Source organism: Procambarus clarkii, chromosome 49 (genome assembly GCF_040958095.1).
Source record: "Procambarus clarkii isolate CNS0578487 chromosome 49, FALCON_Pclarkii_2.0, whole genome shotgun sequence".
In the NCBI taxonomy this organism is placed as follows: Eukaryota; Metazoa; Arthropoda; class Malacostraca; order Decapoda; family Cambaridae; genus Procambarus; species Procambarus clarkii.
In genome coordinates, this window is record NC_091198.1 from 7,940,783 (window position 1) to 7,956,638 (window position 15,856).

At 48.4% G+C, this 15,856-nt stretch overlaps 2 protein-coding genes across 3 annotated transcripts in view; one reads left to right on the forward strand and one right to left on the reverse strand.

The window, feature by feature from the left end:
• The first annotated feature begins 9,119 nt into the window (after positions 1 to 9,119).
• The window catches only part of LOC123763289 (ras-like protein family member 10B), a 185,129-nt gene continuing 178,392 nt past the window's right edge, over positions 9,120 to 15,856 (forward strand). Inside the window, exon 1 of one of the 2 annotated variants that reach the window (XM_045750425.2) lies at positions 9,120 to 9,281. The gene's annotated coding sequence lies outside the window, so the exon portion shown is untranslated. Of the gene's footprint in view, positions 9,282 to 14,536; positions 14,990 to 15,856 lie in introns of those variants that run through there. The other variant, XM_069302971.1, reaches the window with a different exon arrangement.
• LOC138351289 (sex-determining region Y protein-like) lies at positions 9,787 to 10,398 on the reverse strand. The gene has a single exon (XM_069302922.1). The coding sequence runs from the start codon at positions 10,396 to 10,398 to the stop codon at positions 9,787 to 9,789; it is 612 nt and encodes a 203-aa protein (XP_069159023.1).

Below are 15,856 nucleotides of genomic sequence, written 5' to 3' on the forward strand. Positions count from 1 at the left end.
GTCTTATTGGAAATGGTTATTTATATTTCTTTGTCTCTCCGCTGGTCTGGCCCTAGAAGACACGTTTATAAGTTCGGGGCAGCAAAGAACCAGAGGCAGCAGCAGCAGTGTAGCCCTGCAGCAGCAGCCGGAGCAGCAGCAGCAGCAGCGTGTGGTCTTGTGTGGTAGGGGTGATAACCATAATGTTGGTGTGCTTGGAGAAAATGTGCCAGGGTAAATAGTGGTTGGTTATAACTCCTTGTTACGAGAGGTGCGGGAGGATGATGGGGCCGCGTGATGGGACTAGGCTCCTGGCGCCCTCTCTCCTCAACCCGTTACTGCTGCTTAACTCCACGCCCATACGCCTTCACAACGCTATTCACTTAACTTTAAGCTAACATAACTTATGGTATTGTAATCCGCGTGTGTGTTCACTCACCTATTTGTGCCTGCAGGATCGAGCTTTAGCTCATGGACCCCGCTTTTCTAGCCACTGGTTGTCTAAGCAATGAGTAATGACTCTTGACCTATCTATTTCCCTTTCATACCTGCTTTTAAAGTTATTAATGGAGTTTGCCTCTACAACCTGCTCCTTCAGGTGTGTGTGTGTGTGTCTGTACTCACTTAGTGCAGCTTTCTGGGTCGAGAATCTGCTCTTAAGCCCCGCCTTTCGACCATCATTAGTTCAATATAGTGACTCTTTATTCTGTTTAAGTGTTACATCTCCAGTTATGTCCACTTTTAAATCTTAGTCTTGGTCAGAAGTTCGAAGTTGCCTTCCCTTCATCCTGTACTGTATTTGAGGTTTTCTTTCCCCCAACTTCTATCCTAATAATCTTGCAGTGGGATTCCAGACCACGAGGAACAATATGGGCCTTAGGACCGACCCCTGAGGTACTCCACTCGTTACCTCTCTCTATCCTAGATAAGGTCATTTACAAGCCCTCACCAATAAAAAAAGACACTTTGTTAACGTTTGCAAGTGCCCAGCCAACGTCAGCGGACGACGTCGTGACGCCGATATCCTAGTGCCCGCAACACCGGCAGTCTGTGGCAGTGTAAGTCTTTGTATTCCGGAACAGGGCTTCTCTCCGGTGTGGGGCCCGAGCTATATTTAGAGAGGGTTGAGGCTCTGGGGTTTAACAGCGAGGAATAATGGCTTAGAGTATCTGAACCTTGAAGAGCAATCCATCACGTCACTACGTAAGTGGATGAGAACCTGTAAACGGTAAATCGTGGTGTGCTGGGGGTGGCAGGCTGGGTGGTGTGCTGGGGGTGGCAGGCTGGGTGGTGTGCTGGGGGTGGCAGGCTGGGTGGTGTGCTGGGGGTGGCAGGCTGGGTGGTGTGCTGGGGGTGGCAGGCTGGGTGGTGTGCTGGGGGAGGCAGGCTGGGTGGTGTGCTGGGGGTGGCAGGCTGGGTGGTGTGCTGGGGGTGGCAGGCTGGGTGGTGTGCTGGGGAAGGCAGGCTGGGTGGTGTGCTGGGGGTGGCAGGCTGGGTGGTGTGCTGGGGGTGGCAGGCTGGGTGGTGTGCTGGGGGTGGCAGGCTGGGTGGTGTGGTGGGGGTGGCAGGCTGGGTGGTGTGGTGGGGGTGGCAGGCTGGGTGGTGTGGTGGGGGTGGCAGGCTGGGTGGTGTGGTGGGGGTGGCAGGCTGGGTGGTGTGCTGGAGGGAGGCAGGCTGGGTGGTGTGGTGGGGGTGGCAGGCTGGGTGGTGTGCTGGGGGAGGCAGGCTGGGTGGTGTGCTGGGGGTGGCAGGCTGGGTGGTGTGCTGGGGGTGGCAGGCTGGGTGGTGTGCTGGGGGTGGCAGGCTGGGTGGTGTGCTGGGGGTGGCAGGCTGGGTGGTGTGGTGGGGGTGGCAGGCTGGGTGGTGTGGTGGGGGTGGCAGGCTGGGTGGTGTGCTGGGGGTGGCAGGCTGGGTGGTGTGGTGGGGGTGGCAGGCTGGGTGGTGTGGTGGGGGTGGCAGGCTGGGTGGTGTGGTGGGGGTGGCAGGCTGGGTGGTGTGGTGGGGGTGGCAGGCTGGGTGGTGTGGTGGGGGTGGCAGGCTGGGTGGTGTGGTGGGGGTGGCAGGCTGGGTGGTGTGCTGGGGGTGGCAGGCTGGGTGGTGTGCTGGGGGTGGCAGGCTGGGTGGTGTGCTGGGGGTGGCAGGCTGGGTGGTGTGCTGGGGGTGGCAGGCTGGGTGGTGTGCTGGGGGGAGGCAGTAAGGCATCTCCTCACCCCAGCACCCCAGCAGCATCTCAGCATCTTCCCCGGCGTCCCAAAAATACACACGTCCGATTAAGTCGACACTTTTTGTGCGTATAATTCCAGTCCCAAAATCTGATTTAAGAAGTGTTCGTTTTCACAGAGATTTCTCGAAGTGAGAGAAGATCTCAGTATTTTTCTGACGAGAGGTGGCCGCGTGGGAACGGTCGGCTGGGGAAGCGGGGATTTCAGCGAGGGTAAGACTCAGTCCCTCGCCCGGCCTACCTCGCCTGGCTCAGCTCGCCTCGCCTCGTCTTGGCCAACCTCTGTTAGTCTCTTACAACCTCTGTTAGTCTCTCACTACCTCTGTTAGTCTCTCACTACCTCTGTTAGTCTCTCACAACCTCTGTTAGTCTCTCACAACCTCTGTTAGTCTCTCACTACCTCTGTTAGTCTCTCACAACCTCTGTTAGTCTCTCACAACCTCTGTTAGTCTCTTACAACCTCTGTTAGTCTCTCACTACCTCTGTTAGTCTCTCACTACCTCTGTTAGTCTCTCACAACCTCTGTTAGTCTCTCACAACCTCTGTTAGTCTCTCACTACCTCTGTTAGTCTCTCACAACCTCTGTTAGTCTCTCACAACCTCTGTTAGTCTCTTACAACCTCTGTTAGTCTCTCACAACCTCTGTTAGTCTCTCACAACGTATGTTAGTCTCTCACAACCTTTGTTAGTCTTTCACAACCTTTGTTAGTCTCTCACAACCTGTTAGTCTCTCACAACCTCTGTTAGTCTCTTACAACCTCTGTTAGTCTCTCACAATCTCTGTTAGTCTCTCACAACCTCTGTTAGTCTCTCACAACCTCTGTTAGTCTCTCACAACCTCGCCTCGTCCAGCCTACTCCCAAGAGGTGACCCGGGTGTAGGTCAGGTCAGGGGTGTAAATTACCAGTGTGTGTGGGTGTACTCATCTAGTTGTGCTTGCTGGGGTTGAACTCTGGCTCTTTCGGCCCGCCTCTCAACTGTCAATCAATCAACTTTTTTTTACACACACACACACACACACACACACACACACACACACACACACACACACACACACACACACACACACAGCACAGCACAGCACACACGCCGCTCCTCCCGCCACAGGGGCGGCGGGAGGGGCGGCATACACCCTGCTGCATGTACTAATAAATGTTTACTCTCAGGTAAATTTAGCCCTCCCCCTCCTCCCCCCCTACCTTTCTTCCCCACTCTGCCCCTCACCATTCTTCCCTTCCCCCTCCCCCCACTTACATCCTCCTCCATCCTCTCCCCTAACTTCCTCATTTCTCGATAACTACCATAATACCCCTCCTTCCCCACCACCCCTTCCCCATCACCCGACACCTCCCCTTCCCCACCACCTACTAACTACAACAAGACGCTGTCAAGCAGTTCAAGACACTTGAGGCTCACCTTAAACTGTTGCCGGGGTGAAGATCTTCCCCTGGCCAGCATCCACTCGAGATGCTCCTCTCCTCTCTCTCTCATCATCACAAAACGCTAATTGGACGTTTCAACTTTTGGAGTGAAACACTCCAAAAAAGTTTCCTCAAGATGTTTAAACAAAAGTGAAATCAACCAACTCGCCAACTTATAGTTCAGTGGAGAGGTTATGGCCCGCTGTGCTTGTGTCGCTGGGGAGATCTGTATCGTCTTATAAGTATCTCATAACTGGCCAGGAATTTTTATATCAATGGAAATAACTACGTCATGAAATAACTACGGGGGCCTCGTAACCTGGTGGATAGCGCGCAGGACTCGTAATTCTGTGGCGCGGGTTCGATTCCCGCACCCGGCAGAAACAAATGGGCAAAGTTTCTTTCACCCTGAATGCCTCTGTTACCTAGCAGTAAATAGGTACCTGGGAGTTAGTCAGCTGTCACGGGCTGCTTCCTGGGGGTGGAGGCCTGGTCGAGGACCGGGCCGCGGGGACACTAAAGCCCCGAAATCATCTCAAGATAACCTCAAGATAAGATGGCGATAAATATGTCTTAAGATGCCACAGAGTCCGTCTTAACGCTACTCAGCTTTCTCTGAGCCGTACATACGTCCTTACCTCTTAATCTTCTTAATGATACGTGCAGTTTGACACTTGTTCTTACCTTGGAAGTCTTATACTATGATCTGGACTATTGACCTCCTCCTGTCAACTATTATATCCCGCTCACAATGGCTTTATACTCTAATACATCTACTAATTTTCCATTTTTTTCCTGTCTTTCTTCCTCTAAATATTTCCTTTATTCAATTGTATATTCGTGGACACTATAATAATTTCGACGAATTAAAGTTAGTAATTAAGGCATATGGTTCATTATGTGCCTGTCATCAAGAAACTCGGGTGAATACATGTCAATGTCACTTTGGTAATTATACTTTTTTAGAGTCATATATTAATTAGATTATGACTATAAAAACATATTACAGCTTCCGAGGATATCTCATTCAGTCCTTTACAGTTTCCAACCAAGCTATTGCCCGCATATTTCTCTATAAATGGTTTACGTTCTGTTCGAGACACACACACACACTATATATGAAGCAATCATCTCACAAATTCCCAAGGCTGTATTTTAGACTACTTTCCCTTAACTCCCGCCCTAGTAAACAGCAGTACCGGTGAACGAGCTCATAATGTCTCCCGAACCCGAACACCCACATGTGTCCTCTCCCTGTGCTCTGTTTAGAGCTGTTTAGAGCACCCTGTGCTCCCTGTAATTCCCTTTCGTGATATTACTGTCCGCTGTCAATCAATTTACAGCCGAAACTCTCTTTTCCTATAAATCCTCACCAGGACAAGCGCAAACATCACTTGTCTACAGACAAACATTTATTACATGAAAATACACAGAATTAATATTTATAATATTACAGTTCATAGGGTTTTCCAATTCAGCAACCACTTACATATATCAGTTCTTCACCAAATAAACCACACTAGGCTGCTGCTCAATTTCCGCCCTCAGTCTTTTGCCTTCTCACTGCTCGTGGCTGGGTAACTTGCTTATAAAATATCCCCAACAAGAAAAATAATCACTTTCTCACCTTACATTGCGTCACTCACGCCAGGTGCATTCAAGAACTTCCTGAAACATATCATGGTGTCCATACAATTCTCTGTTCTGCGTCCTGAGGCTCACCAGTACCTAATACTCCAGCAGTCTCTTCAATATTTGCTGCTACTTGAAGTTCCACTCAGTGCGTGTGAAGCTCCTTGACACGTTCCATAAAAAAAACGTGTAGCACCACTGCACTCGAAGTTTCACTCTACCACTGAAGTTCCACTCTATACTTGAAGTTCTACTCCACATTTGAAGTGCCACTCCACATAATCTTCACCAAACAGAAGAGAGGCTGGGGAGCCGGTCGGCCGAGCGGACAGCACACTGGACTTGTGATCCTGTGGTCCCGGGTTCGATCCCGGGCGCCGGCGAGAAACAATGGGCAGAGTTTCTTTCACCCTATGCCCCTGTTACCTAGCAGTAAAATAGGTACCTGGGTGTTAGTCAGCTGTCACGGGCTGCTTCCTGGGGGTGGAGGCCTGGTCGAGGACCGGGCCGCGGGGACACTAAAAAGCCCCGAAATCATCTCAAGATAACCGAAACATGAAGCTCCTCCACGAAATTCTCCCCACACCAACCGCAGAAATGGTGAAGCGACGACACTTGCCCACTGGCGCTCCAAAATTATGCTACTCTTGGTCGTCCACCAAATTTTATTTATTTATTTTATTTATTTATATACAAGAAGGTACATTGGGTTTGTGAGAATACATAGCATGGTATTTACAATCTTGTAAAGCCACTAGTACGCACAGCGTTCCGGGCAGGAATCCTCTTAGACTGTCTCTAACTGCTTCTCACAGTCCTGACTTGAGTACACGAAGTCGCCTGGCAGGCTTCACACAGAATCATCTGCTTAATTTCATCCACGCAAAGGATATCTCACAGTAGGGGTCCACACAGGACACGACCACCATATATAGGCTTCAGGGCGCCCCTAATATCGTTCACGATCACAGAGAAATGACGTACGCCGTCCTCGGCGGCTTCCTCACCAGTTGTACACTGTAGCCTTCACTCAAACACTTTACCGAGAACTATAATCTTCTTTTTCGCCGACGTACGTCTATCCTTGACGGCTTTCGTAACTTTAGTGACGCAGTACGACCTCCGTCTGCGTTACGACACGGATGAAAATGTCAACATCTTATCTCAACTAGCTTCTATAAGATGCTCGCCCTCTGCTTGTCTCTATTCAATCATCTGTAGTGGCAGCGACAGATGGCACCAGTGGCGGCAGCAACAGATGGCATCAGTGGTGGCAGCAACAGATGGCATCAGTGGCGGCAGCAACAGATGGCATCAGTGGTGGCAGCAACAGATGGCATCAGTGGCGGCGGCAACAGATGGCATCAGTGGCGGCGGCAACAGATGGCATCAGTGGCGGCGGCAACAGATGGCATCAGTGGCGGCAGCAACAGATGGCATCAGTGGCGGCAGCAACAGATGGCATCAGTGGCGGCAGCAACAGATGGCACCAGTGGCGGCAGGAGCCTACGACATCCGTGCTGACTAAGGCATCAGTAGTCACGTGATCACGGACAACGTCAATATCGCTCCATAATTTAAGGTGTATGAAGGTCAGCAGCTTCTGGGCCAGGAGGAGGAGCTACGGGTGGGTGGGTGGGGCACGGACACCCCTCAGCCCCGCCCACTAGCCCTGCCGCCCATATAGCCCCGCCCACTAGCACTGCCGCCCATACAAAGCTGCAGGTCAGAGGACAGAGGCTGGTGCTGCAGGTCAGAGGACAGAGGCTGGTGCTGCTGGTCAGAGGCTGGAGCTGCAGGTGCTGCAGCACCAGTCACACACCTGCCCACCTGTCATCCACGTGATCTGCTCATCAACCTAACACTCAAGCGCCACATAGCGTGAGTCCTGTAAGTGTGTCTGCCTGCTTGTTGATACGTGCATGATCTACATAGATGTGGTCATTGTAGAGAAAACCAGCAGGACTCCTATGGGGCGGATTCTATGAGATAACGGTGTTTCACCCTCACCTCATCCTTAGGTATATATCATGCAGCAAGAATCTTGGTAATCCTCCCAAAAGGAATCCACGGGGAAATAGCAGTTCGGTTATATAGACGACAGACGCAACTGGGTAATTAGTGAACCCTGAAAGTGGGAATGCATCTTCTGCCAACCACAGAAAAGACATTACTTCAATATTTCCTGGAATGTGAAGTAACCAACGACCTTAGAAGAGTTTTAAGAGTCCCTGAGTCTTGCGGTAACCACCCTGAAGCCATCAACACTGCCACTCTTTTGGTCAGAAAAGGTGTCCAGCAGCTGGAGACCCTCATAAATGCTGTCAAGTAGTGTCCTCCCCCGCGATAGCACCCACAAAGGACTGACAGTATAAATGCGCACTCAGCACGCAGTATATCCTTCCATGACTAAAGATCATATTCACGTTGATCAAACCACACACTATAAAGTGAAGGGACGACGACGTTTCGATCCATTCTGGACCATTCTCATGTCGATTGTGAGAATCGACTTGAGAATGCAGGTCCACAGTCGATTTGAGAATGGTCCAGGACGGACCAAAACGTCGTCGTCCCTTCACTTTCTAGTGTGTGGTTTGGTACAAAATATTTCGGCCACGTTATTGACTCCTCATCATATTCACTCCAAAAAATCTACCACTTACGGGCTATTAATGCCCGTGCCACGTTTTGGGCGGCTTAATCTTCATTAATCAATCAATCTTTGTAATCCTCTGCAGTATAGTATCTTCTGGCTACCAAGTTTGACAGGCTTAATATGCCGAAAGGAATCCTATGGAAAATAGCAGTTCAATTACATAGACTATGTCTAGGGACATCACTCTAACAAAAGAAATGTTAATAAAAATACCTGAATATTGGACAAAACCCAAGATGTAAGAAGATTACAGACTCTTGATCCCTAAGGAATTCGAACCCGGTCAGCCAGGGACTCCATGCCCCCCAGCAGTCCAGTGGTGTAACCACTCAGCCAGCAACTGTTGTAAGTATTGGGAGGAGGTTAGACGGAGGTTAGACGTACATGCACCCAACATCCGACGGCACTCGTAGCATAATTGAATCTTTCAGGGGTCAAGAGTGTTCGAATCTTTATATTAGTTTGGGGACCATTCAAGCTTTACACACACACTTGATGCTCATGCATCCCCCAGCATGTTGAAGTGATTTGATGAAATAGCTATGCCCAATGATGCCACGAGTGCCGTTGGGTACATGTAGGTCTAATGACCTCCCAATGCCTTTGACACCACTGGCTGAGTGGTTGTAGCACTGAACTGCTGGGGGCATGGAGAACCTTGCTGATTGAGTTCGAATCCTTTAGGGGTCAAGATATATATATATATATATATATATATATATATATATATATATATATATATATATATATATATATATATATATATATATATATATTATGGAGAAGTGATTTAAGTGGGCAGTTTAGTAAGTTAAGTGGGAGAGTGTGAGGCGGTGTGCGAGGACCGGGCCAGCGTCGCTGGGAATTGATTGTTGCATCGCCTGTGGGTGGCCCCTGGGAGCCCGTGCTGCTGGTGGCGCCTGGCATCTCCTTCACGCCCGGCCCCCACTACCCTCTCCTGGCACACACTCGCCCCTCCACACATCTACTACCTCTTGATGGCTCGTATAATGAGCGTGACACGCCGAGACACGCCGCAAGGGCCGTAACACTTGTCCCACGATGAAAAGACACGCATATCCCGAGCCCCCTTCGTGAAAACGGGCCACGGGAGTGTTGCGATTTCCACCGTTCGAGGTCTGTATTTTCGTGAAATGGTGCCTGGCATCGCGTTGAGAGCGGCCGCTGTTGGAGGCTGGCTGGCCGCATCTGCCTCAGTGTGGATGGCAGCCCCGTACAAGGCAGGCCTCTCGCTCCCCTAGTGCTCTAGTGACCTAGTTCTTACTCCTAGATGGTCGTATCTAGTCCCCTGTAGGTCATCTCCACTCACCCACCAGCAATGTTGGCTATGGATAGTCCTCACATCTAGGTAGGGTTCCCGCGACGCCCACGCTAGCCTAGTTTGTTTCTGGATGTCTAGTGTGTAGCGGCAATGTAGAGTTACAGCATGTAACCCGCACCTGAGCTTGGCAGGAAGGTCACACCTCTCAGTAGACCCAGTCACCTGCCAGGTCAGGTCAGGTTAACGTGAGAAGTTTCCCTCACACCCCCTCCCAACCTCCTCCACCACCCCTCACACCTCACCCCTCACACCTCATCCTCACCCCTCACCTTCCGTGGTGGTGCTCGCTTAACTCAAGACAAATATCACAAACCTAAACAAGATATTGTATCTCTCGAAGCTGCCCATTTAGCGCTTGTACCAGCCATTTATATATATATATATATATATATATATATATATATATATATATATATATATATATATATATATATATATATATTCAATAATAATAAAAAAGAATCACCTGGAATTAAAAGGAAGACGTTCATTTGAGCGGTCAGAAGTACAGTGCCGCGGGCCGTCTCCCTGTTTAATGAATTTCATTACGGTGACTGTTGGACGCTGGAGACTGTGAGCATGGTGAGGCCACCACCTGGTGCTGCTCCTGTTGGTGCTGCTCCTGTTGGTGCTGCTCCTGTTGGTGCTGCTCCTGTTGGTGCTGCTCCTGTTGGTGCTGCTCCTGTTGGCGCTGCTCCTGTTGGCGCTGCTCCTGTTGGTGCTGCTCCTGTTGGTGCTGCTCCTGTTGGTGCTGCTCCTGTTGGTGCTGCTCCTGTTGGTGCTGCTCCTGTTGGTGCTGCTCCTGTTGGTACTGCTCCTGTTGGTGCTGCTCCTGTTGGTGCTGCTCCTGTTGGCGCTGCTCCTGTTGGTGCTGCTCCTGTTGGTACTGCTCCTGTTGGTGCTGCTCCTGTTGGTGCTGCTCCTGTTGGCGCTGCTCCTGTTGGCGCTGCTCCTGTTGGTGCTGCTCCTGTTGGTGCTGCTCCTGTTGGTGCTGCTCCTGTTGGTGCTGCTCCTGTTGGTGCTGCTCCTGTTGGTGCTGCCCAACACACGTCTCTCGCATCCCAGGCAGCTTTAAACGACGCTGATGGTGATGCCACACAACCACCATCGTCACCACAACCACCATCGTCACCACAACCACCATCGTCACCATACAACCACCATCGTCACCACACAACCACCCTTCTCCATCTTCCCTTCAACCGCCCCTATCTTGACCCGTCTCCACCTACAACACCAGTTCCACCTACTCCTCCACCTCTCTCTCTCTCTCTCTCTCTCTCTCTCTCTCTCTCTCTCTCTCTCTCTCTCTCTCTCTCTCTCTCTCTCTCTCTCTCTCTCTCTTCACCTATCCCTTCACTTTCATCCTTTGATCCTCCCTCCTTCCCCCATCTCCATTTCTCTTCACCCCTTCCTCTCCTGCCCTTCTCTCCATTTCCATCTCTACGTTCACCTCCTCCAACGTCTTCATCACCCCTTACATAACCACACAGCAACCACCACACCACGACAACCACACCACGACAACCACACCACGACAACCACACCACGACAAAAAAATGTGTAGGGAGCAGGAGACCAGATACAAGGAACCATTTGGGAGATGAAATTCTTCAAGTATCAGAGAGAAAGAGACCTGGGGGTTGATATCACGTCAAACCTGTCGCCAGAAGCCCATATCAAGAGGATAACATCAGCGGCATACGCCAGGTTGGCCAACATAAGAACGGCCTTTAGAAACTTGTGTAAGGAATGATTCAGAACCTTGTATACCACATATGTCAGACCAATCCTGGAGAATGCAGCTCCAGCATGGCGTACATATCTCGTCAAGCATAAGACTAAATTGGAGAAGGTTCAGAGGTTTGCCACCAGACTAGTACCCGGGTTGAGGGGTATGATCTACGAGGAGAGACTACGGGAACTATACCTCACGTCGCTGGAAGACAGAAGAGTGAGGGGGGGGGGGGACATGTTCACCATATTTAAGATTATCAGAAGAACTGATATGGTAGATAAATTTGTTTAAAACAGTTTATTTAAAACAAGGGGCACACGCACTAGGGGACAGAGGTGGAAATTGAGTACGCAAATGAGCCATAGAGACATTAGAAAGAACTTTTTCAGTGTCAAGAGTAGTAGACAAATCGAATGCATTAGGCAGTGATGTGGTGGAGGCTGACTCCATACACAGTTTCAAGTGTAGATATGATAAAGCCCAGTAGGCTCAGGAACCTGTACATCAGTTGATTGACAGTTGAGAGGCGGGACCAAAGAGCCAGAGCTCAACCCCCGCAAGCACAACTAGGTGAGTACAGAACGAAATTAGTGTACGCACTCCAACCATTCCTTACACGTGCAAATGTGTTTCTGAATGTGGTCACACACACACACACACACACACACACACACACACACACACACACACACACACACACACACACACACACACACACACACACACACACACGTGCCGTGTACGGAGTGTGGAGGGGTGTCAACACGTCATACAACCACAGACGTACCACACACTCCCATACAACCACAGACGTACCACACACTCCCATACAACCACAGACGTACCACACACTCCCATACAACCACAGACGTACCACACACTCCCATACAACCACAGACGTACCACACACTCCCATACAACCACAGACGTACCACACACTCCCATACAACCACAGACGTACCACACACTCCCATACAACCACAGACGTACCACACACTCCCATACAACCACAGACGTACCACACAAACTGACTATAAATTGGGCCATTTTTTCATCATTTTTCTCCATCTCATCCTCCTGAAATGTTAGCACGTGTTGTGACCATCGGCTCGATAGTACCACTATGTACCTTGGAGCCTCACCCACGGAATGTGTATGGGGTGCAGTATAAAGAAAGAAATTGAAATTGAAGCCACTTTTTGTACTATTTGTTGAGAGTCCGGAAAAATCAAGTTTAAGTAGAACTTAAATATTCTTTGGCCTAGTATAGGATTTATGTGGCCTCATATAGGCTGTATCAGGCCTAGAACTGCTTGGAGAGGTTAGATTAGATATTATATTTATGTTGGTAATACCAAAATTCAATTCAGTAATACAAAAGTCAGCTTTCTATTGTCCATCACATCATGCTGGTGTTTTCCACCACATAGTTACTATAAGTGCTTTCGTGATGATGGGCTGTGTTTTTCGATTCAATAACTCGTTAGTTTCCTTTTTATAAATGACAAGTTATACAATGTGGAGAGTAGTGGAGTAACATCAGCAGTGGAGAGGATGCTGCTGATGTTAGTCTGTTTATGTGTTCCTCCTTAGTTAGGCTTGGTGTTATACCTTCGTGTGCCTAAGATCTACCTTTATGCAGGTATATCTTAATCATCAGTAATCATCAGTGATCAATAATACAGATCGCAATCTGTATTACTCAATACGCAATCTAAATTAAACCTAAACTAGACAAAAATCTGTCTCCTAAATATTTTAAGCATTATAATGATGGTAGGCTCAGTCTGAATACAGATAGAAAGGTCAGTATAATTAAACTTATCACTAGGAGCATGTTTAAATTTAGGCATCCATCAGTCATAGGAGACTATGGAGTTGTGCTCTGGTTGTCGGTCTGGAGTGGCCTCTCCAGGGCGCAAAGCCAAGGTAGGGTGATATGGAGGAGAAGCCGTTACCCAAGCAGCAAGTGCCCTCTCTCCATGGCGCCGAAAGTCTCCAATGGAAAGACAAACGCCAATACGATTGGTTCCAGCGCCGTCGCAGGAACTGTCAGAACCCATTATTCATTTGTAATCTCCTTACTCTTGAAATCCTTTAATAACTAAAACCCCCTTGAATTAATCCCCCAGAGACTAATTAACCTTCGTCGCCATCTCTCCGGGGAGACAAACACCAATATACATATCCACATAATATACATTACAAGTTATAACTGCGTACATAGAGAAGATGAGACGTCTCTTAGCAGGTGAGGAAGGGAGACTGAGGTGGCTTGACGTATGCGACACCCGAGGCGAAGCGCTGGTCCCAAGTTCAACTAAGTTTATTGAAATAATAAACTATATACCAAAAGGATTGAGTAGCTTATGTTATCTCTACTCTTCAGCGGTGGGCTCTATGGCGGTCGGCCTACACAGAGCTGCCCAGTAACTGTAAGTTAGCTGATTACAGAACAATCAAATTATAATATCCGAACCCCTTAGTCCTCCCTTCCCCCCCCCCCCGCTCCCCCCCCCCCCGTTCGTAATACCTCAGTACTTCTCACTGAATGATCGCTTGCTAGAGCTCTGTGTTCGTTATCGTGACAGGTGGAACAGTTTCTTGATTGATGTTCACGTTACATCTCATCTACTTAATGCTGCTTCAATGGGTTGTTTCAATGCTATTTCTCTGGTCTTGATTGGATGGGCTGCCAACGATTCACATCAATAGAGGAATTCACTCCAAATGGGGCGATTCGTTGTTCAGACAGCTGCCACAAGAGAGATGTCAACTACGCGAGGGGAAATTTGATATGAACGAACATTATGATATTCACGTAAAAGAACTTGACTCTAATGTCATGAATATTTGCCACTAGTGAACACGCACGCACGCACGCACGCACACACGCACACACGCACGCACGCACGCACACACACACGCACGCACGAGAAACGCCAAACCTGTTCTTCAAAATGATAGTACCTATAGCGACTTACAACAGAAGACAAATAGTATGAATTGCTGCTTCTAAAAACGTCAACGTTTTGTCCACAAATATTTTGCGAGCACACGATAACGGCGACACGCAGGACTGATCTTTCATAGGCCTACATTAGTACATACATGACTCTAAGAAAGGCCACTAACATAAACGAAACCCTTGTTATTAAAATATAAATTAATTTTCCTAGATCCTAGACCTCTTGGTTGGGAGCCAAACATACATTTATATTAAAAAATTTACCACCTCACCAGTAAATAAAAATATAAAGTCATAATCATACTACATCTATAAAATGTCGATACCAAGCAGCTGCTTCAAACCCAAAATGATGATAAGAAGAAAAATGACATTCATATACGCGAAATAAACCTACTGAAAGGAAAGAAGAACCAATAATAATAATTTATGACTTTTAGGCTACATAGGCTTTAGGCTTGGTGCTTTCTTTGATAATTACTTACTTACTTATACCTTTTTATTTCTTATAACTTTATTATTATTTATTATTACTTATAACTTTTAGGATTGTTTACATAAGCCTAGGAGATGTTAGGGTAAACTGTTGCAGTGACTGTTATACCAGGAACCCCAGCGGCAAGCAACACTAAATCGGTTTAAAGGAAAATCACTGAAATGAGAAAATAAAGCAAATTTTTCTTGCTATCGGCTCGAATGACGGTGAAGTTTTTTGCGAGGAAAGAAGCCAAAAATGAGTGAAGGATGAGGTTATGTGCGTGTGGTGAGGGTTTTACACCTGGTGTGATGAGGAGGAGGAGGAGAGTTGTGATGTGAGGGCGGACCAGTGTGGCGTTACCACCCTCCACTAGGACCCCCTCGGCCCCTGCTTGTGTCCGCTCCATGCTATACTAGACATATCGATCTCTCTCTCTCCGCCCTCCTCCTCCTCCTCCCAATTAACCCACCTCCAGACCCACCTTCCAGTCTCCTACCAGACCTGTCCACTCTTCAGCTCAGCCAGAGCTCAACCTCCGCAAGCACAATTAGGTGAGTACACATGCATAGGGGCTTCGCAGCTGAGTGGACAGTGCTCTGGGGGTCGTAATCCTAAGGGCCCGGGTTCGATCCCCGACAAAGGCACAAACAAATGGGCAGAGATTCTTTCACCCTGGTGAACCTGTTCATTTAGCAGTAAATGGGTACCTGGGAGTTAGACAACTGCTACGGGCTGCTTCCTGGGGATGTGTGTGTGTTATGAAGAAATATATGTAGTAGACATAATAGAGGAAAAATAAATTGGTTGGAAAGATGGGGTCCAAGAGCTAATAGCTCGATTCTGCAGATAAGTAACAAATAGTAAATACACACAAAACATTCAAGCGGCAGAACGATAAGTGGCATTGTATTTTAAAGAAAATTAATCTGATTGAAAACTTGAAGCACAAATTAAGACAAGATAAAAATAGTAAGAAATCAATTCCAGCACTGAGGTGACTCGAACCAACGACCAAGGGTGCTCCCAGGCGTGCACCTTACCCCTGTACCCTGACATGTCTGAGTTATACAACCTGGGATTCCACTCAATCCACAGGAAGTCTGGAGGTTTCTACTGAAGCCAGTCAAAGTTTTACATATAACCACCGTGCACTCTGGTGTAGGTAAAGTAGTTTATCAGTCGCATGCTCCAGATACACAGAGAAATAACACTAACTTTCTCCTTCCTCCCTCCCTACCTATCTTCCTCCTTCCCTCCCTTAATTGCTTCTTCCTCTCTACCTCTTTTCCTCCCTTACTCCATACCCCTTACCTTCTCGCACCCTTATCTACTCCCTACTTTACTCTTCTCTCTCTCTTACTCTTCTTTGCCTCCCTTCTCACTCGCTTCTTCCTGTTGAAGCTCCTGCCATAGGGAAT